The 23,160-nt window shown below is 43.2% G+C and overlaps 1 protein-coding gene across 4 annotated transcripts in view; it reads left to right on the top strand.

Annotated features, from left to right (window-relative positions):
* The first annotated feature begins 2,351 nt into the window (after positions 1 to 2,351).
* NAB1 (NGFI-A binding protein 1) overlaps positions 2,352 to 23,160 on the top strand; it is a 37,830-nt gene continuing 17,021 nt past the window's right edge. Inside the window, exons 1-3 of one of the 4 annotated variants that reach the window (XM_015566092.1) lie at positions 2,352 to 3,449; positions 15,342 to 15,475; positions 19,465 to 19,516. In XM_015566092.1, coding sequence (XP_015421578.1) covers positions 2,634 to 3,449; positions 15,342 to 15,475; positions 19,465 to 19,516 — 1,002 coding nt within the window. In that variant the 5' untranslated portion in view covers positions 2,352 to 2,633. The remainder of the gene's footprint in view (positions 3,450 to 15,341; positions 15,476 to 19,464; positions 19,517 to 23,160) is intronic. The other 3 variants (XM_015566091.1, XM_006767071.2, XM_006767072.2) reach the window with 3 other exon arrangements.

Raw genomic sequence — 23,160 nt, forward strand, 5'->3', positions numbered from 1 at the left:
ATATGAAGTGGTGGGTGTTTAAGTGATCACAACACGCTCCTGTAGGAACTGAAGCCTTTCCCACTGCAATAGCTTAGGGAGAAACTCCTTTCCCAGTAGGTAGTGTGGCCGCCTGGGGCTCTCAAGGTTCGCCTCCTTCGCTTTCAGCTGGTATCTTGACTTTGGACATACAAGTCCTTACAGAGCTTTATAATCATGACTATTTCCTCACCAGGACCGGAGTTTTCTCCTGGGAACTAGGGGGTTTCCTTTACTTCTGGGTAAAGATGAGAAAGGATAAACGGTTGAAAATGAATGTATTCTAAAATCGTGGCCTTTTCTCAGAAGAATAAAACCTAAGTTTGGGTCTTTAGTTCTCCTTTTAAGTTTCTTTTTAAGTTTTATTTGCCTAACATATTTTTTCTTATTGCTCATAAAAAGATTCAAAAACTGTATTCTAGATTTTCTCAAATACTCTTTCCTCTATTCCATAACTTGGGGGAGTACATAGGAGGAGGTAATTGATGATAGAGACCTTGGGAAGTTACAGCCCTCTTATGAAGAGGATTTGGGGGGTGCGCGCGCACAGGTGTGTAGGCGTATTTGTATGCTGTTGAGTTGATAGCCTGTGGAGCTGTTGCGTCAGGTGTGTGACGGGAAAGTAAGTTCCTTTCCTTCCACCTTAGGCCGTTTCTAGAAGCCTTTCTGTTTGGTATGACTGTGGGAAACAGAATTGAGCTCGTGCCTGTCCCTCCTGAGAGCTGCGTTTTTGTGGGCCAGTTTCCAGCTGGGTGATGGGAGGGGAGGACCAGCAGACCAGCCCGTGGGGACTGGAGGAGGCAAGAGTGTCTTTGTCCAGTGGACTGAGGTGATGTGGACGTGAAGGCGGCCTTAACAGCCTGGATGGTCACAACGCAGAGGCGTCTGTGTTGCCCAGAGGGGATACCAAACAGGGATCGTCTAGTGCGGTTTGCGGGAGAAATCTCTCGGAAAGGCATCAGTTCACGTGGCAGTACCCTTGCCAGGGAAAAGCCTGAGAAGTTGAGGAGTTGCTAGCTGACGGGAGCAGATTGTGGATGAGCAGGGGTTCCAGGAGTCCGCCTCAGCGTGGCAGGGAGAGGCGCTCCCCCGGGATGGGTGGCCGAGGCTCGCATCCTGGGAGCATTCTGACGGTGGCCCACAGCGGAAGTCCCGGATTTGGTCTGGCCTTTGGGGATGTGCCTGGCATTCCTCTGCTGGCCTCACCTCCCAGTGAGTGACGGCTCCATACAGCTCTCACTGGAGAGTGGAGCTTCCATTTCCCTCTGCATTCTTTTCGCCTTCTGTAATTTTCTCCACAGAGGGCTGCAGGGTCCTTTTAATCCTAAGAGGGTGCGTTATTACAAGTTTGTTTCTCTTAAATGGAAGTACTTGGCCCACACCTTTGTATGTGGGAGGTCTCCAGGCAACTGTGAATAACTTGTAAAGGCTGCGAAGAGGTCAAGAAGTGCTTTGCTGGGTCTTGTTCTTTCTCTTTAAAGGCGGCTTCTCTGTCTTGCTTGGCTCTGCCCTTTCTGTTTCTTCCGTGGCTCTGTCTTGGGCTCTCTCGCCCTCCCTGGTTTCATCCTGTATCTCTAACCTTATCCACACTGAGACCTCAGCGCTGGCCATGAAGTGCACGTGTTTGAAGGAGATCCCATCGTCCTGATTGGTCTGTGTCCCCAAGGCCTGTCACAGTCTAGCCCAGGGGTGGGCAAACTTTTTGACTCGAGGGCCACAATGGGTTCTTAAACTGGACCGGAGGGCCGGAACAAAAGCATGGATGGAGCGTTTGTGTGAACTAATATAAATTCAAAGTAAACATCATTACATAAAGTGGTACGTCTTTTTTTTCAATAGTTTTATTCATTTCAAACGGGCCGGATCCAGCCCGCGGGCCGTAGTTTGCCCACGGCTGGTCTAGACTCTCCCGTCGTCACCTATCACTCCTTTCTTCCCGGAACCATGAACTCTTAGGCCTAAATGATCACCACGTCTTGTCATTTGTTTGTTTGAAGTCTTCCTGCCTTTTTTTCTTGTTCCTAATATACCATCTTCTATCTTCTCACCTGCAGTTCATACTGAAAGCTCTCTTCCACTCCTACCAGACTGATGTGGCTGTTTTTTCTTTATAAAATGGGAATGACTAAACCTATCCTGCAGTTTAGACATAATGTCATGTACAGCGTTTATCATGTTGTCGGGCACAAAGTAAGTATTCAGCGAATGGTGGAGTAATAGGCTTACCTCCTCCTGAATCGGAGTATCCCTCGCTCCCCTCTGTGTCCACACCATGGGGGCGGCAGAGTGAGTGGTTGTCAAAAATCCACGCTACGGAGCCCCTAGAACCTTGGCTGGAGTCCCTAGACTTCTGCTCAACAGGGAGTGAGATCACAGGCAAGTCTGAGCCTTCCGATTTTTCTCCTTAAAACGGAAACAGTTACACTGGTCAGTGGGATTGTCAGGAAGTAGAAGGAGATGACTTCTGGACAGGGCATGGTTCCTCCAGTCCGGTGCTCTGCTGATGCGTCTCGTGTTGCACCTCCCAGCCACATGCTCAGTCCTGGGTGCGGAGTTCGGAGCCCCTGTGCTGAGTCTCCCCCTCTTCCCTCTGCAGGCTAAGCACCTCCACAGTAATGGCCGCGGCCTTGCCCCGGACGCTGGGGGAGCTGCAGCTGTACAGAATATTACAGAAAGCCAACCTGCTGTCCTACTTCGATGCCTTCATCCAGCAAGGTGGCGATGACGTCCAGCAGCTGTGCGAAGCTGGCGAGGAGGAGTTCCTGGAAATCATGGCGCTCGTGGGCATGGCCAGCAAGCCGCTGCATGTCAGGAGGCTGCAGAAGGCGCTGCGGGACTGGGTCACCAACCCCGGGCTCTTCAACCAGCCGCTCACCTCCCTGCCCGTGAGCAGCATACCCATCTACAAGCTGCCCGAGGGGTCGCCCACGTGGCTGGGAGTGCCCTGTGCCAGCTACGACAGGAGCAGCGGCGCCCGGGAGCCGCACGTCAAAGTCCCCAAGTGCGCGGCCATCACGTGCGTGCAGAGCCCCGGGCAGGGGAAGCCGGACGTGGGGAGCCTGGCGCTGCCCAGTGTCGGGGAGTCCAGACTCTGGCAGGGCCACCACGGCACCGAGAGCGAGCACAGCCTCTCCCCCGCCGACCTGGGCTCCCCCGCGTCCCCCAAGGAGAGCAGCGAGGCCCTGGACGCCGCGGCCGCGCTCTCGGTGGCCGAGTGTGTGGAGCGCATGGCCTCCACGCTGCCCAAAAGCGACCCGAACGAGGTGAAAGAGCTGCTGAAGAGCAACAAGAAGCTGGCCAAAATGATCGGCCACATCTTCGAGATGAGCGACGAGGACCCCCACAAAGAGGAGGAGATTCGCAAGTACAGCGCCATCTACGGCAGGTTCGACTCCAAGAGGAAGGACGGCAAGCACCTGACACTTCACGAGGTAAGAGCGTGTCCCTGGGGCTTGTGCTGCTGAGGGAAGAACTTGGGGGCGGCGCCCAGGGGTGCCCCCCGCCCCCCAACACACCCAAAGCAGCGATACAATATGAGGGTCTCCGCGAAATGCAGCCTTTGCGAAAGACATGTTTCCTGTGCTGGTATTTTTATGTTGAGCTCAAACATGTTGAGCTTCGGAACTACCGTGTAGGGTAACTTAGAAAAATGTCAGAATTTAAACAGTGAAAGCACCAAGTCTTTGCATTTACAAAGCAGTTTGTTTTTTCATTAAATAGGATTTAAATGTAACCATTCATTTAAAAAACATTTTTGTAGACAAAAAGAAATTGGAGAAATAACCAGAACTTAAAGCAATTTTCAGCTAGCATAGAAAGCAAAATTAGATGAATGTTGTAGGAATTGTTTTAAGTTTGGTTTCATTTATTTGGATTTATATTGTTTTGGTTTGATACTTGGCATTAAAATTCCTCGTTTTATCTTCCTGGCACGCTATCTAGAAATACTCCGCTCATGTGTAAGCATATATATCTCATTTGCACTTACTCCCTTTCTCTTGTCCATCTGGCCAACACATCATCTTAGGATTTAGCTCAAGCATAAGCTTAACTCTGATATGGTTGCCTCCAGTTCCAGTGACCTCTCCTTCCCATGTTATCCCCACAGACACTGCTGTCGCAGTCACTCCAACTCTGTATGGTACTTATTTGTACACTGGTCTGTCCCTCTCCGTCTGTTTGGGCTCTGTGAAGGCTGAGATAACGTCTCGTTCATTTCATGTCCTCAGAGCCTAACACACCCAACAAATGCTTGGAAAATAAATGCATTTTCAAAACTTTAAAAAGATATTCTATAGTTAAATTTTTTTATAGCCATTTATCCTTTACAAGAAAGAAATAAGCCCCGTTTGAAAAAAAATGTTCCGTTGGATACAGAATTTCGTGTTAGAAACATGAGATCTTTCCCCCAGACTTATATGTAGCAATAAAAAAGAATTTATACTTAGGCAAAAGTAGTCAGTTATTGCAAAGGATGTCAAGTGATTGACTGTAAACTTTGAGATACTTTTCTTTACATATACAAATATGAGATCATATTTTGCACACTGTTCTTCAAATTCCTTTCTTTTTAAAAGTTAACATGCACACACAGTGCAATATGCTATTAGATATTTTTTAAGTCAGTACACACAGAGCTACCTTATTTATGGGTTGCATGTTTTTCTATAGAATATATGCCAACATGTAAAATTATGGGGTCAAAGGAAATGTAAATTTAATATTTTAGTAGATACCTTCTAAAAGCTGCAATAATTTACATCTTCACTACCATTCTATGCAAGTGTCCATTTCTCTACGCTTTTGCTAATATTGTGTTTATCATTGTATTTTAAATTTTAAAAACTGTTTTCAATTACAGTTTGCATTCAATATTATTTTGTACTAGAGGCCTGGTGCACGAAAATTCATGCATTCAGGGGGCGTAGCTCAGCCCGGCCTGCGCCCTCTCACAGTCCGGGAGCCCTCAGGGGATGTCCTATTGACAGCTTAGGCCCTCTACGGGAGACGATCAGGCGGGCAATCGGGACAGCTCCCACCCCCATCACCCTGTCGCTGCCATTGACCTCCCTCTGTGGGAGGCGACCAGGCAGCCAATCAGGGGACAGCACCGGTGGGCGTGTCCCGCTCTCCCCCGCCCCCCCCCATAGCCCCTCTGCCTACCCTGGTCGCTGCCACCTCCCCCCCATCTCTGTTTTCTCCCTCTGCCTGCTGGCACGCACCTTGGCTGGTGTGGCATGCCTGCTTGCAGGCCCCGGCCCCCCCGCCAACTGGTTGTTCTGCCGTTGGGCCGACTTGCATCTTACGCTTTTATTATATAGGATTAGTTTCAGGTGTGGAGCATCATGGTTAGATAATCGTATATGTTACAAAGTGTTACCCCCAATATTTCCAGTGCCCATGTGGCACCAAACAGTTATTACAATATTATTGACTATTATCCTTTTTAATCTTTGCCAGTCTAGTTAGTAGAGGAAAATTTTTCATTGCTCAAATTTACTTTGCTTAGTAAGGATAAATAATATCTTAATATGTTTTACAGACATTCAATTTTATGTTTATATTTTTGTTCTAATATTGAGATTTTTTGTCTTACCAGTAAAAAATTGATTGGTAAGAACATTTTTATTTTAAAGATATTAAATTTTTGCCCTGACCAGTTTAGCTCCGTGGATAGAGCGTCGGCTTGCAGACTCAAGGGTCCCAGGTTCGATTCCGGTCGGGGGCATGTGCCTTGGTTGCGGGAGTGTGCGGGAGGCGGCTGATTGATCTTTCTCTCTCATTGATGTTTCTAGCTCTCTGTAAAAAATCAATAAAATATATATATATTTTAAAAAGTTATTAAATTTTTGTCTTATGTTGTAAACATTTTCCCAGATTCTCATTTGTCCTTTGACCTTTCAGACCGTTTGCCTGTGGAAGTTTAATTTTATGTCAGAATACCTATTGTTTTGTGTGAGTGCACAGTCTAATTCTCTAACCCAGGGGTGGGCAAACTTTTTGACTCGAGGTCCACAATGGGTTCTTAAACTGGACCGGAGGCCGGAACAAAAGCATGGATGGAGTGTTTGTGTGAACTAATATAAATTCGAAGTAAACATCATTACATAAAAGGGTACGGTCTTTTTTTTTTTTTAGTTTTTTTCATTTCAAACAGGCCGCGGGCCGTAGTTTGCCCACGGTTGCTCTAAACCTTCACCAGTGTAGAGTTATTCTAATTAACTTAGCTAAATAATTCAGTTTGATGTCTGGAAAGGCAAGTGCCCCTTCAATAGTCTTGTATTTCAGCTTTGTATTTTTTTAGGTAATCTTATCCATTTCTCCTTCCAAATGAAATTTTTTAATGCATTTGTCACATTTTCAAAAAATTTCTGGTGGTATTTTCATTATAGACGCCTTAAAAGTACAGATTAATTTGTAGAGAAAAAAATGACATATTTACAACACTCCCATATAGTATATGTATTTACTTATTTAGATCTTTTATATTCCTTGGTAATTTTTAAAGTTTTTAATTCACATAGGTTTTGCATATTTCTTTTTAGGTCATATACTGTGCATTATACATGTATGTTAATGTCTATATTATATATATATGAAAATTTAATTCGTTTATATAGAATATACAAATATCCTATATAATAAAATCCTAATATGCAAATCGACCAAATGGCGGAATGACTGGCCGCTATGATGTGCACTGACAACTAGGGGGCAGATGCTCAATGCAGGAGCTGCCCCCTGGTGGTCAGTGTGCTCCCACTGGGGGAGTGCCGCTCAGCCAGAAGCTGGGCTCATGGCTGGTGAGCGCAGTGGTGGTAGCAGCACTAAGGAACAGTGAGCAGAGCAGTAAGGAGCAGTGAGCAGGCAGGCGGTAAGGAGCAAGGGGTCCTGGACTGCAAGAGGGATCCCAGACTGTGAGAGGGTGCAGTCCGGGCTGAGGGATGCCCCCACCCCCAGTGAATGGATTTCGTGCACCAGGCCTCTATTACTAAATGAATTTTTCCAATTAAAAAAAATTGCTCTCATTGGCTGATTTTTGTATATTAATCATGTTTGCAGCAATTGTACTATCTAATCTTTTTTAAAATAAGTGACTATTTTTTAAAATTTATCTTTATTGTTGAAAGTATTACAGATGTCTCCCTTTTTTCACCCATTAACCCCTGTCCCCACCTCTACTGTTTCCCAGGCCTTCACCACACTATTGTCTATGTCCGTGGTTTGTGCATATGTGAATATAAATGCTTTGGTGGATCTCTTCCCACCCACTCCCCTCTCTGGCTTCCCTCTGAGATTCTTCCGTCTGTTCCCTGCTTCTAAGTCTCTGGATCTATTTTATTCATTAGGTTCCACATATGAGTGAGATCGTGTGATGCTTGTCTTTCTTTGGCTGGCTTATTTTGCTTAGCATAATACTCTCCAGGTTAGATATGAGTGTATATGGGAGCTTAAGATCAGAGAAGTGATTAGCAAAAAGTACTTAATCAACAGTGAACCTGTGACTTGATCTGTTTTGGGCCTATCCGTTTGCAGATGGTATGCCTTATTGTTGCCATACAATAACGGACTCTCAAGAACTTGTAAGTAGAGCTAGAAAGCACACTTAGTGTTATAATTTGGACACACCTGGGCACTTTCACTACCTGTGAACCAATAAAAGAACCTACCAAAAGGCTATTGTGGTTGTCAGTATTAGAAAACAAAAAGCATAACTTGTTGGCAATTTTATTTGATGCTTTAATCCAGTTTTCATATAGTTTTTAAAACATAGCAGATGAAACACAAAGTTTCGTTAAAAGACCCGTATTTTTTTTATCAGAGCAGAAGTATGTTAAGGAGATGACTTTAATAAACCAAATCAACCTCACATTTTTAAAAAACAACCCACTATAACCTATTTTGAAAATATCCAAAATGAATAATTTCACATTTGGCTTTGCTAAGGGGCTCTTTGCTTCTTTGGATAAAGAGGTACAGATGGTATTTAAGTAATGAAACCGTGGTGGCTTTCCCAAAATAAGGGGACACTTAAAATGAATGCTAGTAGGCTGAGATGTGGGGGTGGGGGCTTTGGAAAATGTGACTTGTGTTTTCGAAACTTACACTACTGGTTATTTGCAACTCCAGTATGTGAACCTGGTCCAGTATTATAGTTCAGGATAGACGTTTATAAATCAGAATTTTTTTTCAAAGTAGTAACCATTCAAAAGCTTGGTAGAAGTTATGAAATCCGGAGGGAATTAAAAGTGTACCTTTTAGACATTACGATAATTTCACATTTTTTCACTTGACTATTTAAAATAAGAACGATTTTGCCCTAGCCAGTTTTGCTCAGTGGATAGAGCATTGTCCTGTGGACTGAAGGGTCCTAGGTTCTAAAAATCAATGGAAAAATATCTTTGGGTGAAGATTAACAATAAAATAAAATAAAACTTTTGAGTTTTCCTAAATTTCTAAGATTGATGAATATTATTAGTTTGTCCTCGATTTCCAAATAAGGAAGCATATGATTTATTATTAATTCACTGCTGGTAGTATTTCTGAGAGGGTTTTTAAATATAAACCCTATGGACAGTGTTCTTTTAATCTTTCAAGTGGATGAAAATAAGGAGATTATCTACATGTGAAAAGATTTTTTTCAACTCTCACAATTATGGAATGAATCATTGTTATAAATACTTTCTTTATGAGCTAAATAATCAGTGCTGTCTTAGGAACTGGCTGGGTATGACCTGGTTTGTAGGAGTCAGACCATGAAGATAGTGTGAGGGACTGAGGCTTAGAACCACACTAATTATTGGTGGACGGCATGAACCCAGGAGCAGTACTAGAAGAAGTCCAGGCAGGCAGTGTTCCATCCATCCAGAAACATGTAAGCAGGGTATGTGGTCAACTACATAATCAGTGTGTGTCCGATCTTAAGTCAGAGGTGGAGGAAGAGGAGCAAACGATAGGCTGAGAACAGCAAGGCAGCAGAGAATGCAGGAGCTTGTAATATTCAGAAATACAAGTCGGTAGACAACTTGGCATGATAGAATAGTTGTCAGCAGATAGCAGCTTCCAGCCAAAGGGCTCTGGAACTCAGAGATAGGAAGGGGGAGAGGGGCGTGGAGATAGGAGCAATGGGTAAGTTGTAGATCTAGTGGGACTTTTACAGGAATTGGATTGCTAAGCACATTATTAAGACAAGGATGAGGATGCCAAGTTTAGGTCCGTTTCCACTGTAGTGTTGAGAAGTCAAGGCTGAGTGTTCCAGAGCAGTTCAGTAATCTTAGTTTTGAGAGAGGAAGAATGCTGAATCTGGGAACCCCACAGACCGGTCCACATTTATTAGTAAGATATTATGCTTTATTCTGAACTCTCAGCTCAGAATGGATAGATTTCAGCATCTAATTCTTAAAAACAGCTCTGGCCGGCATGGCTCAGAGGTTGGAGTTGTCAGCCCATGCACCAGAGGGTCGTAGGTTTGATTCCCGGTCAAGGGCATGTACCTGGGTTTTGGGTTCAATCCCTGCCCCCTGGTCAGGGAGCATGTGAGAGACAATCATTCCATGTGTTTCTTTCACATCAGTGTTTCTCTCCCTCTCTCCCTTATACCCCTCCCCGCTCCCTTCCACTCTATCTAAAAATCAAAGGAAAAAATATCCTCACTCCTTGAGTGAGGATTAAAAAACAAAACAAGAAATGTTAGCCATTTCCTTTTGATCATTTATAAAAATGGAGTATAGAACTTCTAGGATAGTCTCTTTTTAAGTCACTTTTAGTGAGTCACATTTTTCCAAAATATGTTCATTTTATCTAAGTTTTCAAACTCACTAGCATAAAGTTGCTTATAATTTTTAAGACCTAATATTATTTGTACATTTATGTATTTTCCCTCTGACCAATCATGCCAGAGATTTGTCAATTTTACTAATCTTTCCAGGCAGCTGCAAACTAGAGCCTGTGGGCCAAATCTGGCCCACCTCCTGATTTTGCAGATAAACTTTTATTGGAACATAGCCATACCTATCCTATATAATAAAGAGGTGATATACAAATTGACCATCACACCCTCATACAAGATAGCCACCCCCACGTGTGCACAAGATGGCTACCCCCATATGGGCTAGCAGGGGAGGGCAGTTGTGGGCGATCAGGCCAGCAGGGGAGGGCAGTTAGGGGTGACCAGAGGGGCAGGGGAGGGCAGTTAGGGGTGATCAGGCCACAGGGGAGGGGAACTATATAATAAAAGTCTAATATGCTAAGTGTCTAACTGTTCATTCAACCATTCGACCATTTGCTATGATGCGCACTGACCACCAGGGGATAGACACTCAATGCAGGAGGTGCCCCCTGGTGGTCAGTGCACTCCCACAGCAAGAGCACCACTCCGCTGACCAATGGGAACCAGAGGCGGGACTCACAGCTGGCGAGTGCTGCTATGGCGGCGGTGCGAGCCTCTCCCTATCGGGACTGACCGGGTGTGAGCCCACAGCAGGCGCAGCGGGGCCAGGATGAGCAGGAGCGGCAGGCAGCGTTGGACTGCCAGTTTCTGCCTTATCCCTGCAGGCCACGCCGAGGGACCCCACTGGTGCACATATTCATGCACCAGGCCTCTAGTGTATATCTGCGGCTGCTTTGGAGCTGTGATGCCAGAGTTCAGTAATTGTAACAGACTATTTGGCCTATAAAGTCAAAATATTTTCTATATGACCTTTTGTAAAAAAAAAAAAAAAAAAAGTTTCCGACTCAATCTTTTTGAAGGAGCAGCTTTTGGCTTAGTTGTGGTGTGTGTGTGTGTGTGTGTGTGTGTGTGTGTGTGTGTGTTCTGTTTCACAGTTTATTTTATTGTTCTTTTCTAATTTAAGTTGTGTGCTTAGTTCATTAATGTCCAGCTCTTCTTCTTTTCTAAGGAAGCAATTAAGGCCATAAATTCTTACTATTTATTGTATTAGCATTATTCGAAATTGTGATATGAGGTTACTATTTTTCCTAATGATTTCTAACTGAATTACATTGTAGTCAGAGAGCATGGTTTGAATGCTGCCAACGCTTTAACTTTTGTTGAGATTTCAGTTATGGCCCATATGTAGTGAGGGTTTTTTATATATTTCTGCAGCTGTGATAGAGTGTTCTGTGTTTGTCTGTTTTAACAAGCTTATTAACTCTGTTATTCAAATTTTCTAGTCTTACTTTTTATTTTACTTGCTCTGACAATAACTGAGAGTTGTGTGTTAAAGTCACCTACTGTGATTGTGGAGTTGTCTATTTCCCTATTTGTATTATGCAGTAACCTTATTAATCTTTAATAATGCATTTTTCTTTAAAAATTTATTTTCCTTGATATTAATATAGATACATGTGTTTTCTTTTTGTTAGTAATTGCTGTTAGATCTTTTTTCTATCCTTTGACTTTTCAGTCATTCCTAATCCATGTTTTAGAGACATCTCTTATAAATACCAATAGTTGGATTTTTAAAAAAAATCCAGCCTTATATTCTTTATCTTTTAACTAGAACATTTGGTTCATTTACATTTATTATAGTGACTAATATATTGAATTTATTTCCATTGAGTTGTTTTGTATCTCTTCCCCTTCCCAACTCTTTATATCTCAGATTGACCATCTGGAATAAGTTAATTTTAGCCTGAAGTGCATCATGTAGAATTTCCTTAATAAAGGTCTGCTGATGGCAAACTATGTCCTTCCCCACCCCGCTAGAAATTATTTTTATTTTGCCCTGATTCTATTTTTTTTTTTAATCCTCACTCCAGGACATGCTTATTGATTCTTTAGAGTGAGAGGAGAGGGGAGAAAGATAGAAACATCAGTGTCAAAGAGCAACATAGATTGATTGCTTTCCTAGATCCTCAGCCTGGGTATGTGTCCTGACTGGGAATTGACCCCCCAACCTCCCCATGTAGGGACGATGCTCCAACCGAGCCACTGGCCAGGGCTGCCCTGATTCTTAACTGACATTTATTCTGGGTGTTCTATATTGTCAGTGATTTTCCCTAGTAATTGAAGATACCACTTCCTTGGCTTTTGGTTTTCATTTTTGTGTTTAGAACAGGGGTCCTCAAACTTTTTAAACAGGGGGCCAGTTCACTGTCCCTCAGACCATTGGAGGGCTGGACAATAGTTTAAAAAAAAACTGAACAAATTCCTGTGCACACTGCACATATCTTATTTTGAAGTAAAAAAACAAAACGGGAACAAATACAATATTTGTATTTGCATGTGGCCCGCGGGCCGTAGTTTGAGGACCCCTGGGTTAGAAGTGAATGGTTATCTGACTGTCGTCTGCGTTTGGACTCTTCGTTTGCCTCTGCCCCAATTTTTTCTCTCCTCCTCATTTCTCAGTTTTCCTGTTTTGTTTGTTTGTTTGACTCTAGTACTCTTCAGTCATATTTGCAACTTTTATTTCTTTAAATGAAGTCTTTAAGGTTCTGATCCTGTTACCTGTTGTTCCTCCTGATTTTTACTTTTGATGCTTATGGCGGGGTGGTGGTTTGGGTGTTTTATGATTTCTGTCTGTGAACTCATTTTTCTTGGAAGTGTAGGATTGTTTTGAGGCCTGGGAAGAAAATGGACTCTCCTAGAGGTATTTGCTTTTGATTTTACCAGGCATCTGTACTCTGCACACTACAACTCTGGGACCCTGTGCAGACACAATCACAGCCTCCGTAGTGTGAATGAGGGCTGAAGTCTGAGGGCTGATTTGGGGTTAGGAAACCTCAAGAGAGCATCTCTGTTCTCTCCCACTCAGTAACCAGGTTCAAGACAGGTAATTCCCCTGCTCTGCCCCTGGGGGTGCAGGTGTATTTCCAAGTCAGCCTTGCATTGGGTGTATAGTGCTTAGTGATTTCAGCTTATGGAGGAGAGGTCTTAGACTCCGCGCCTTCGATGGGTCCTGAGTATTCCCTCCACACTCACTTTTCCTCTCACCACTCTCCCTCCGCTCTCACCAGCCCCACGAGGCTGTGAAGGTTGAAGCTCAAGTTCATCTGGTTTAGTAACTGTCCCTAATGTACTCCTTTGAGATACTGTCCTCATTCATTTTGACCTGAACAGTCCTTATTGTTGTACTGGCCCATTGATGTATTTATTTAAGGTCATGTTTTCCCTCTGTTTTATCCAGAAATTTTAGTTATCTGGGAGAGGGGCTGTTCATGGTACCTAGCTGTCCCTGTGCTGGAGACGAAAATCTTGATTGCTGTTGAGCCTCCCTGTCACCCAGCATTCACCTGGCATTTTATGCCAACAACATTGAGCCCAGAGTCACAATCATTTGATTGCTAAAGGTTATAATTTGAACTACCAGCAAAGAGAATTTTTTAAGTCTGGTTATGATAGAAAGCTAAGTTTAAGAAAATTTTTACATCAAGTTATGAATGGAATTTTGGTATTTTTATCCACGAAAAGAGGAAGCGGAGGAGTAAGTAAAACAATTAGGGAGAATATCTTATTTCATACTTCAACAAAATTAGAAACTTAGAATTTAAAAAAATTAGCATTGTGATCCAGTCTGCGACTACTGTTTTGGAGTATTTGTATCGTTTTTTAAAAATAGAATTGTCGTTGATTTAATTATTAGTGCCTAGGAGCATGTAATCTATAAAACACTGACAGAAAATACATTTTTGACGGGGAAGTTTGATGCTCATCTTCTTACTACAACTTGGACTGGGTTATAGTTATTTCTCTAGCCTCAGATTTTACCAGAAAACTCCCTGAGGGCCCAGAAAGTTCAGTCTACCTTTTTGGTTGATTGGAGCCTGAATTTAATAACAAAGAATGTTATGCTTGTTTTTCTTAGTTTCTGGTAGGATGATGGGAGGAATGCTAGAACATTGTTTTCCGTTTATATTGAAAAGTTATTTTCTTTGGTTGTGCATAAGCTGGTTCTTCTGAAATGTTATCAATTAGTATTTAAATCAACCTCATTCTGGACATTTATACTACCCCAAGTTTTTTTTACTAATCTTTACTGAGCATCTAACCCATGCCAGATGCTGATGTCAGCAAGCCAAGTCTCTGTCTTAATACATGATAAAAGTAAAAAATACAGCATATGTAAGTGAACAAAGATTACAAGAGTGCATTCACATGTATATGCTTATATGTACACAGAGAAATACTGGAACCATACATTAAAATATTAAGTCATTCTGGGTGGTTGCATGCTGTATTTATTGTCTTCTTTTGCTTCTCCGTATTTTTTTAAAAATTTAAGAAAAAACGGTTGTTAATAAAGTGGGATGCTTGTGTGGGGAGAAACAGTAAACGCCCGATTTCTTACAAAAGAAAAACAAGAACTAACACTCACAACAGCCTGTTCCGGGTGTGTCTCTCATTACCTCCTGTTGTATCACCACCTTTGCGGTGGCGATGTATCCCTGTGGGGCCCTGAGAAGACTGAGGCTCTGAGCTGTTACATGTCCAGCACCCCACAGCTGGTGAGTGACGGAGCAGAACCTATCCCAGACCTGTCTGCCCCAAACCCTGTTCTCCTCTTGCCCCCAATCATGCCTTGAATGAGTATGTTTCTTGCTTTTAAAATAAGCCTAATATTAAATTAACCCTTGGCAATTCCCTACATCTATTTAAATTGACAAATTATGTGAAAAAACGTTCTAGCTTATAAAACTATTACAGGTTTTGAGTTTTGGATAACATTTGCTATTTTAAATTTTACTACAGGGTGTTTGGTCACTAGTAACTCTGTATTGGCAATGTTTAACTCTTGGGTGAGAGAATAGAATTAGGTGAGTCTCAACGACTCTAAGACCTTGCTTTTCCATTGTAGTCCTAATTTGTGATAACTATTCGAAATGATTTGGTAAATACTTAACTAAAATCATTTAATTTTTATTCCTTCAGGAATTTTTATGTCAGTTCGCATTGAAAAAAAAACTTCTAGACCATGTATACTCACTTTTAGTTAGGGAAATATTATCACCTTATCACATAGTGAAATCCCGTGGTTTTTCATAAGGAAAATGAGATGCAGACATTTTTACTTTTTATTTTGATTTTGCTTATTTTCCATAAACTCTCATACCTGAACAAAAATAAATAAAGCGTGTAAACAAATAACCCTACGGTGACTAATTTGGTTACTTTGAGTCCTGAGAGAGGATAGGTACTTGATTTTCTTTGGAAATTAGGCATTAGGCCTAATTAGGAATAAAGACCTTCATGATTTTTTATAAATTCTGATTTCATTATATATTGATATGACATGTTTATATTCTATTCTTAAGTGAAATGTTTTATATGTCGACAAATTGAAATACAGATGTTTCTGGTTTTAAAAACTCTATTTGATCCGCAGCTCACTGTTAACGAAGCGGCTGCTCAGCTCTGTGTGAAGGATAATGCTCTCCTGACGAGAAGGGACGAACTTTTCGCGCTGGCGAGGCAGATTTCTCGAGAAGTCACCTATAAATACACGTACAGAACCACCAAGTAAGTTTCACTCATTGGCAGCACTTTCGCATTTTTTGAGAGAAGTAGAGCTTGAAATACCAACCATTTGATAGTATATAAATGAGCATTTCTGAAAACAGTGTGATTATAGTTCAACTAGAGGCCCGGTGCACAAAAATTCATGCACTCGGGGAGGGTCCCTCAGCCCAGCCTGTGCCCTCTCACAATCCGGGACCTTCGGGTAGGTCCCTAGGCCTGGCCTGAGATCAGGGCCTATCAGGGCTTTCCTTCCCCCGGCTGTAGGCAGCTGGCCCCACTGCTTGCCATCTGTGCAGCGCTGCGCCCCCTCCCCTGCCATCGGTGGCCTCCCTCTGCAGGCAACAGGCTGGGGTGTGATGGCTTGGCTGGCCTGGGCCTCCCTCTTTCTTTGCTGGGGGGTGGGGCCAGCCCTGTGAGGGGCCGTCTGCCTACCTGATCGCCCCTAACTGCTGGCCTGCCTACCTGATCACCCCTAACCCCTTGCCTGCCTACCTGATCACCCCTAACCACTGCTCTGCCTACCTGATCCCCCTAACCACTCTGCCTGCCTACCTCATTGCCCCTAACCGCTTGCTTGGGGGCCGGGCCAGCCCTGTGAGGGGCCGTCTGCCTACCTGGTCTCTTCTAACCACTTGTCTGCCTACCTGATTGCCCCTAATTACTTGCCTGCCTGCCTGATTGTCCCTAACCACTTGCTTGGGGGCGGGGCTATCCCAGCGAGGGGCCATCTGCCTACCTGATCACCCTTAACTGCTGGCCTGCCTACCTGATCACCCCTAACCACCTGCCTGCCTACCTCATCTCCCCTAACCACTCTGTCTGCCTGCCTGATTGCCTCTAACCATTGCTTGGCATTGCCAGCCTGGCTGGCATGGCTCAGTGGTTGACCGTCAGGGGACATGCCTAGATTGCGGGCTTAATCCCCAGCATGGGGCTGCAGGAGGCAGCCGATCAATGATTTTCTCTCATCATTGATGTTTCTCTCTGTCCCTCTCCCTTCCTCTCTGAAATCAATAAAAATATTAAAACAAAACAAAACAAAAAATATTGCCAGTGTTTTTTGTTGTTTTGTTTAACTCTCTTTGTCTTTCTTTAAAACAAAAAGCAGTTCCCTGGCACTATGACACTGTTCTGGTGGGCTTCAGACAGTCCCTCATGCAGATGCTTGGGCTGTGAGTGATGATGGGGTTTAGTCAGTCAGCATTATAGCCTGATCTGGACACCACTCACTGTATGAACTGAACTGAGAGGAAGAAGCAGGCTAGTTCCTCTTGCGAGGTGTTTTGAGATGAGCTGAATAAGTAAAAAGAATCCATTGACCAGTATTTAAGGGAAATTGGAAGATACTTTTATTACTAGCAAGTGGAATGTGGAACATGTGTTTGAAGGGAAAAAAAACTAATGTTAAAAAACAATGATGGTTCTCAAATGTAAACACTCCTCACGAGCTCTAAGCACTGTCTGTGGGTGTAGTGCCCCTCGACTTTGCCCCCTCGGTTCCACGTGGTCCCTGGCTCCCAGTGCCCATCCTTGGTGCATGCCCCTGCGGCTCTGAGCACTTGCAGATGGCCACCCACGTGACAGTGACGGAGCCTGTGCTGAGCCACATCCTCTGCACCCTACCCGGCCCTAATAAATCACCGTCTCTGGGGACAGAGCCGTGGGATTTAAACGACACGCATCCAGACGATCCTGTGCACATCCAAGTCTGAAAACCCCCTCCTGGTTGTCATCGCCATTGTTTTTCCAAACTCAGAGCGCTTCTCGCCACTGGAGCTCACATATTTACAAAGTGACAACAACTGAAATTATGCAGACTAATGAGCAGGGTAACAATATACAGCAATATTATAGGATCACTTACAAGATTTTTTTTGGGAGTTAGTTAATCAAGAGCTGATTTAGTGATTTTTTAAATTTTCTTTACTGTATTATACAAAATTTTCCTTCTGATTGCTTTATTTAAATAATTTTCTTGAATCAAAGTAATATGTGTCCTTGATTTAAGAAGTCATATAGTGGCCGAAACCGGTTTGGCTCAGTGGATAGAGCGTCGGCCTGCGGACTGAAGGGTCCCAGGTTCGATTCCGGTCGGGGGCATGTACCTGGGTTGTGGGCATATCCCCAGTGGGGGATGTGCAGGAGGCAGCTGATCGATGTTTCTCTGATGTTTCTAACTCTCTATCTCTCTCCCTTCCTCTCTGTAAAAAATCAATAAAATATATTAAAAAAAAAAAAAGAAGTCATATAGTGCACAAGGTTTACAATGGAACTCAGCAGTTCTCCTGTTAACCCTATCTCTCTTTCCCCTTCTTAATATGGCCTCTACAGGCAATTACTTTCAACAATTTTTAGCCGTTTTTTGTAGTATTTGTATTTCTTTTTTAAGTTAAATATATTTCAAAATACATAACACTTCTATATAATTTAGAAGACAAAACTATGTAAATAGGTAATATAAAAAAGTTGCACTCCCGTTCCTGTCTCATTTTACCTTGTTTTTCTCCTCAATGTAGATAGCTTTTTAAGTGTTTTTTATATCTTTGCAGTGTTTATGTACATGCAAAAAAATATGGTTTCTCATTTTCACCTTTTTAAAAAAACACACAATAGGTAGCATGTGTCTATATTATTCTATATTTCGCTCTTATTTAAACACTAGAGGCCCGTGGGGTCCCTCTGCCTGGCCTCCAGGATTGGGCTGAAACTGGCTCTCCGACATCCCCCAAGGGGTCCCGGATTGCGAAAGGGTGCAGGCCAGGCCGAGGTGCACGATCAGGCCAGCCAGGGAGGGACGGCGGCAGGGCTCCAGGGCGTGTCCGGCTTATCTCGCTCAATCCAAATCTGCCGGACCCCAGCAGCAAGCTAATCTACCGGTTGGAGCATCTGCCCCCTGGTGGTCAGTACCCGTCACAGCGAGCGGTTGAGCAACCTTAGCATATTATTAGCATGTTACACTTTGATTGGTTGAACGGACGACCGGACCCTTAGCATATTAGGCTTTTATTATATAGGAAGTCTTGGAGTTCTCTCTCTATATATATTAGTACATATACATCTTCCTCATTATTTTTTACATTGATGTATCATGATTCATTTACCCAGTACCCTACTGATGGATACCTAGGTTGTTTCTAGTCTTTTTCAATATAAATAATACCACAGTAAATAACTATGCATACCTTTCTGAAGTTCACGTTTTTGACACTAACATCTTTTATATCAGGGGTGGGGAACCTTCTTTCTGCCAAGGGCCATTTGGGTATTTATAACATCATTTGCGGGCCATACAGAATTATCAGTTTAAAAATTAGCCTGCTAAATTTGGTCAGACATTTAATTAAGTCACCCCAATGCCTTGGCAGGGCCAGACCAAATGATTTCTCATGCCTCATATGGCTCGCGGGCCAGATGTTCCCCACCCGTTTTACATGAAAGTGTAGCAGAATTGATGGCTCGCCATAGTGCAGTCGGCAGTAGCAGTTCACGTATGTGTAAGGCCTCTGTGGGCTAGGTTCCCAGCAGAGGGATCTCTAGGTGAAGGGGGAGTGCGTTGTTGTCTCGGTAGGTAGATAAAAAAGCATTTCAATCTCATGTCGCTTCAGGTATTCATCTTAAATGGCCATTGTTGTCATTTTGTCCTAAATTATTTCTACTGAACCATAAAGGGATATTATGGAATACAATCCTCAATTTTTTTCCCTTTTTCATTATGTGATAATCATTATATACTTATTGAGTACTTTCTGTGTGAGGAATTCTAAATAGTATACATCTTTAAAAATGTATATTAATTGCATATGCATCTTTCAGTGTTAATTTAAAAATGAAAAATCTAGTTTTCCTCATTTCAGTGTTCGTTATGCATGTCTTACTTTTGGTGTCAGGTTTCAGGGTTACATGTTTCGGTGGAAGTTTATAGATTAAGATGTCTCTAGAATAAAATTTCTTACCTTCTCAAGTTTGTCTCTCTCTCCCATTCCCCTCAGGTCAAAATGTGGAGAAAGAGATGAATTATCCCCGAAGAGAATTAAAGTGGAGGTATGATTATGTTCTTTTCTTTTCTTATGTTAATAATGTTTGCTTTAGTAGTTTAAAGTAAGAAAAAGGATGGTGCCATAAACTAGTGAAAAATGTGAAATGCAGTATCTTAAAAGCAATATATAATTTTTTTGCTTTGACGTGTCTATGGTCATTTGAACTAGAATCCTGAGGAAGTTCTCAGAAAGAAACAACAATGATAAGATGGATGTCCAGTCGGTTTATCAAAGGTTGATTTGTAAATAGGTGTTTTTTACAGATTTTAAACTCTACAGGTTAAACTATTTTTTAATCTTATTTACAACATAAGTCACCTTATTAAGTATTTTTAAAGGAGCTAAGATTTAATTTCTTTACATTAACTACCTGAGGGAAATGACAATTTAGTAGGTGCAAATTATAGAGACTTCAGTGTAATTAAAGCCTCTTTTAGGGGGCATGTTTGAGGCTGTCCTGATTTTAGACCTGCCAGCGGGAAGGTGGGAGTTAAGCAAGAACAATGTGCTTCTCTCGGGGCTCTCAGAGCTCAGAAGGTTTCAGAACGCGTTCCTTAATTTGGACTGATACAGCAGTTCCCCTCTGCGCAGCCATGCTTTCACTTTCCATGGTTTCAGTTACCTGTGGTCTCAGTTTCCCACCGTCAGCTGCAGTCCAGAAATATTAAATGGGAAATTCCAGAAATAAACAACTCACAAGTTTTAAATTCTGCACCGTTCTGACTAGCGTGATGAGATCTCGCTCTTTCCCCCCTGGGAGGTGAAACGTGCCTCTGTCCGGAGTACCCAGGCTGTGTATACTCTGCCCCTGAGTCCCGTGGCCGCCTCGGTTATCGAGTGACTGACAGCATCCCCGTGCTTCTGTGCAAGGAGCCCTCATTTGACTTAATAATGAATGCGGAGTGCAAGAGCAGTGATGTTGGCAGTTCAGATACACCAAAGAGAAGCAGTAAAAGGCGTCCCTTAAGTGAAAAGGTGAAAGCTCTCAACTTAAGAGGAAAGAAAAAAAATTCATATGCTGATGTTGCTAAGATCTACAGTAAGAACCAATTTTTTTAACTGTGAAATTGTGGGTAGAAAAAAGAAATTTGTGTTAACTTTGCTGTTGTACCTTAAGCTGCAAACGTTATGGCCACAGTGCGAGGTAAGTGCTTAGATACGATGGAAAAGGCATTACAGTTGTGGGTGGAAGACATGAGCAGAAAGTGTGTTTCAATTGATGGCAGTGTGTTGCACCAGAAAGCGCTGAGCCAACACGCAGACTTCAGTGAGGGATCTCCTGAAATGACTGACACCAGCCACTTACTGCAAATAGGGATGGTCATACAGATTGAGGACTAAGTTTAGGCTGAAAAATATACAAATTACTGGGAACGGAGGGAGGGAGGGAGGAGGAAGAGACCACATTCACATAACCGTTATTACAGTCTGTTGTTACACTTATTCTTTTTTAATAGTACTTGTTGTTAATCTCTTACTGTGCCTGATTTATAAATTAGACTTTATAATAGGTATGTATGTGTAGGAAAAACACAGCACGTACAGGATTCAGTGCTCTCTGGTTTCAGGCACCCGCTGGGGGTCTTGGGATGTGTTCCCTGTGAACAGGGTGGGGCTGCTGTACTTTCTTAGGGTCCAGTCAGTAGCAGAGGAGATATTTTGAAGTCCGGTGGCACCTTCCTTGTTTTCTTGGGTAGGAGGGCTCGGTGCTCGTAGCCATCCATTATTGGATTTCAAGGTAAAGCAAATAAGCTATGTTTGACTACCCTAAATATCTATCCTCAAGTAAGATCTGTTTGTATTGGAACAGTCCGTCATTTATACCAAAGCCACAGTTCACAGTTACCCTTTAAAAACATAAATCCCTTTTTTGCTTACATCTCTCCAGTGGCTGTCTACTGAGAATAAAATCTACACTTTTCCCTTAGGCATCTAAAACCCTACAGATCTGACTCTGGGTGGCGTCTCTGACCTCATCTGCTACCACACCTCTTGTTGTGTCGTCCCCCCCCCCCCCCCCAAAAAAAAACCCCATGGACCAGTTTTCTGTTCCTGGAACATGCCAGACTCACTTGTGCCTCCGCATCAGTTCTCTCTGCCCAGATCTCACGATAGTCACTTGGTCTCCTCTGACTCCACTGCCTCCCTTTCTAAAAGGAACACCCTTCCCCCAAATCATTTAGGCTCGTTCTCATGGTTTGCTTAGTTTGTTTTCCTACCACTCTTCAGTATCTGGAACTAGTATATATTTGTTTTAAATTTATTATCAGTCTGCACCATTAAATGTGAATAGAGCTTCTATCTGTCTCTCCAGCATATCTTAATACTGAATTTAGAAGAGTGGCTTACACTTGGTAGGCATTTAATAAAATCTGTTAGATGAAATGATGAGTAGCTATGGATGAGCATCTTTGACTTGTAAAACCTTTAGCCTAAACCCACACCATCTGCTGCCTCTGCTGAGGATCGAGCCTGCCATCAGGCCTGTGCCTGACCAGGAGCCCCCGACACCCTTTGGTGCACGGGACGATGCTCAACCCCCTGAGCCACACCTGTCAGGGCTGAGCTTCCTCTAGTAGCATGGAGTATTAGGTTGTAGCATTAGAAGTGGCCCTTCTACTCCTTTAGAAATAGTCCACTAGAGATGATGGAATTAGAGTTCCGTATGGTTGGTTGGTTGATGTACTGCAGTTCACAAAGCTCTTTGAATAGTTCTCAATTTAGAATTAAGATAATCAGCCCAGCCAGCGTGACTTAGTGGTTGAGTGTCAACCTATGAACCAGGAGGTTATGGTTTGATTCCGGTCAGGGCACATGCCCGGGTTGTGGGCTCCATCCCATGTGGGGCATGCAGTCTGCAGGCATGGTGATGCTCTATCCACTGAGCCAAACTGGCTAGGCCTATTGGTTTGTTTTTAATTTTTTTTTTAACTTAGTTTTTTTAAAAGCACTCATGTACGGTAGATATCAGTATCTCTTCATTGTGCGGTGTGTTGTATATATGTGTGTATACCTACACGCACATATAGTGTAACTAAAGGCCTGGTGCACGAATTTGTGCATCAGTGGGGTCCCTCGGTCTGGCCTGCGGGATTGGGCCAAAACCAGCTCTCCGATATCCCTCATTGTGAGAGGGTGCAGGCCAAGCTGAGGGACCCCACTGGTGCACAATTGGGGCTGGGGAAGGATGCGGGAGGTTGGCCAGCTGAGGAGGGACCATGGGAAGGCTCCAGAACGTGTCCGGCCGTCTCACTCAGTTCCAATCAGCTGGACCCCAGCAGCAAGGTAACCTACCGGTCGGAGCATCTACCCCCTGGTGGTCAGTGCATGTCATAGCGACTGATCAACCGGTCAACTGTTTGCCTCCTGGTGGTCAGTGCACATCAGAGTGAGCAGTCGAGCAGCCTTATATCATTAGCACACTAGAGGCCCGATGCACGAAATTCACGCAAGGGGCTCAACCCTCGCAGCCCCAGCTTCGTCTAGAAGGTTGTTCGGCTGTCCGGTCCAATTAGCATATTATGCTTTTATTATTATAGATTATGCTTTGATTGGTTGAACAGATGACCGGACACTTAGCATATTAGGCTTTTATTATATAGGATTCTTTTCGAAATATACAATGTTGGCATAAGTCGTTGCCTACAT

The sequence above is a fragment of the Myotis davidii genome, unplaced genomic scaffold, assembly GCF_000327345.1.
Source record: "Myotis davidii unplaced genomic scaffold, ASM32734v1 scaffold221, whole genome shotgun sequence".
Taxonomy (NCBI): domain Eukaryota; kingdom Metazoa; phylum Chordata; class Mammalia; order Chiroptera; family Vespertilionidae; genus Myotis; species Myotis davidii.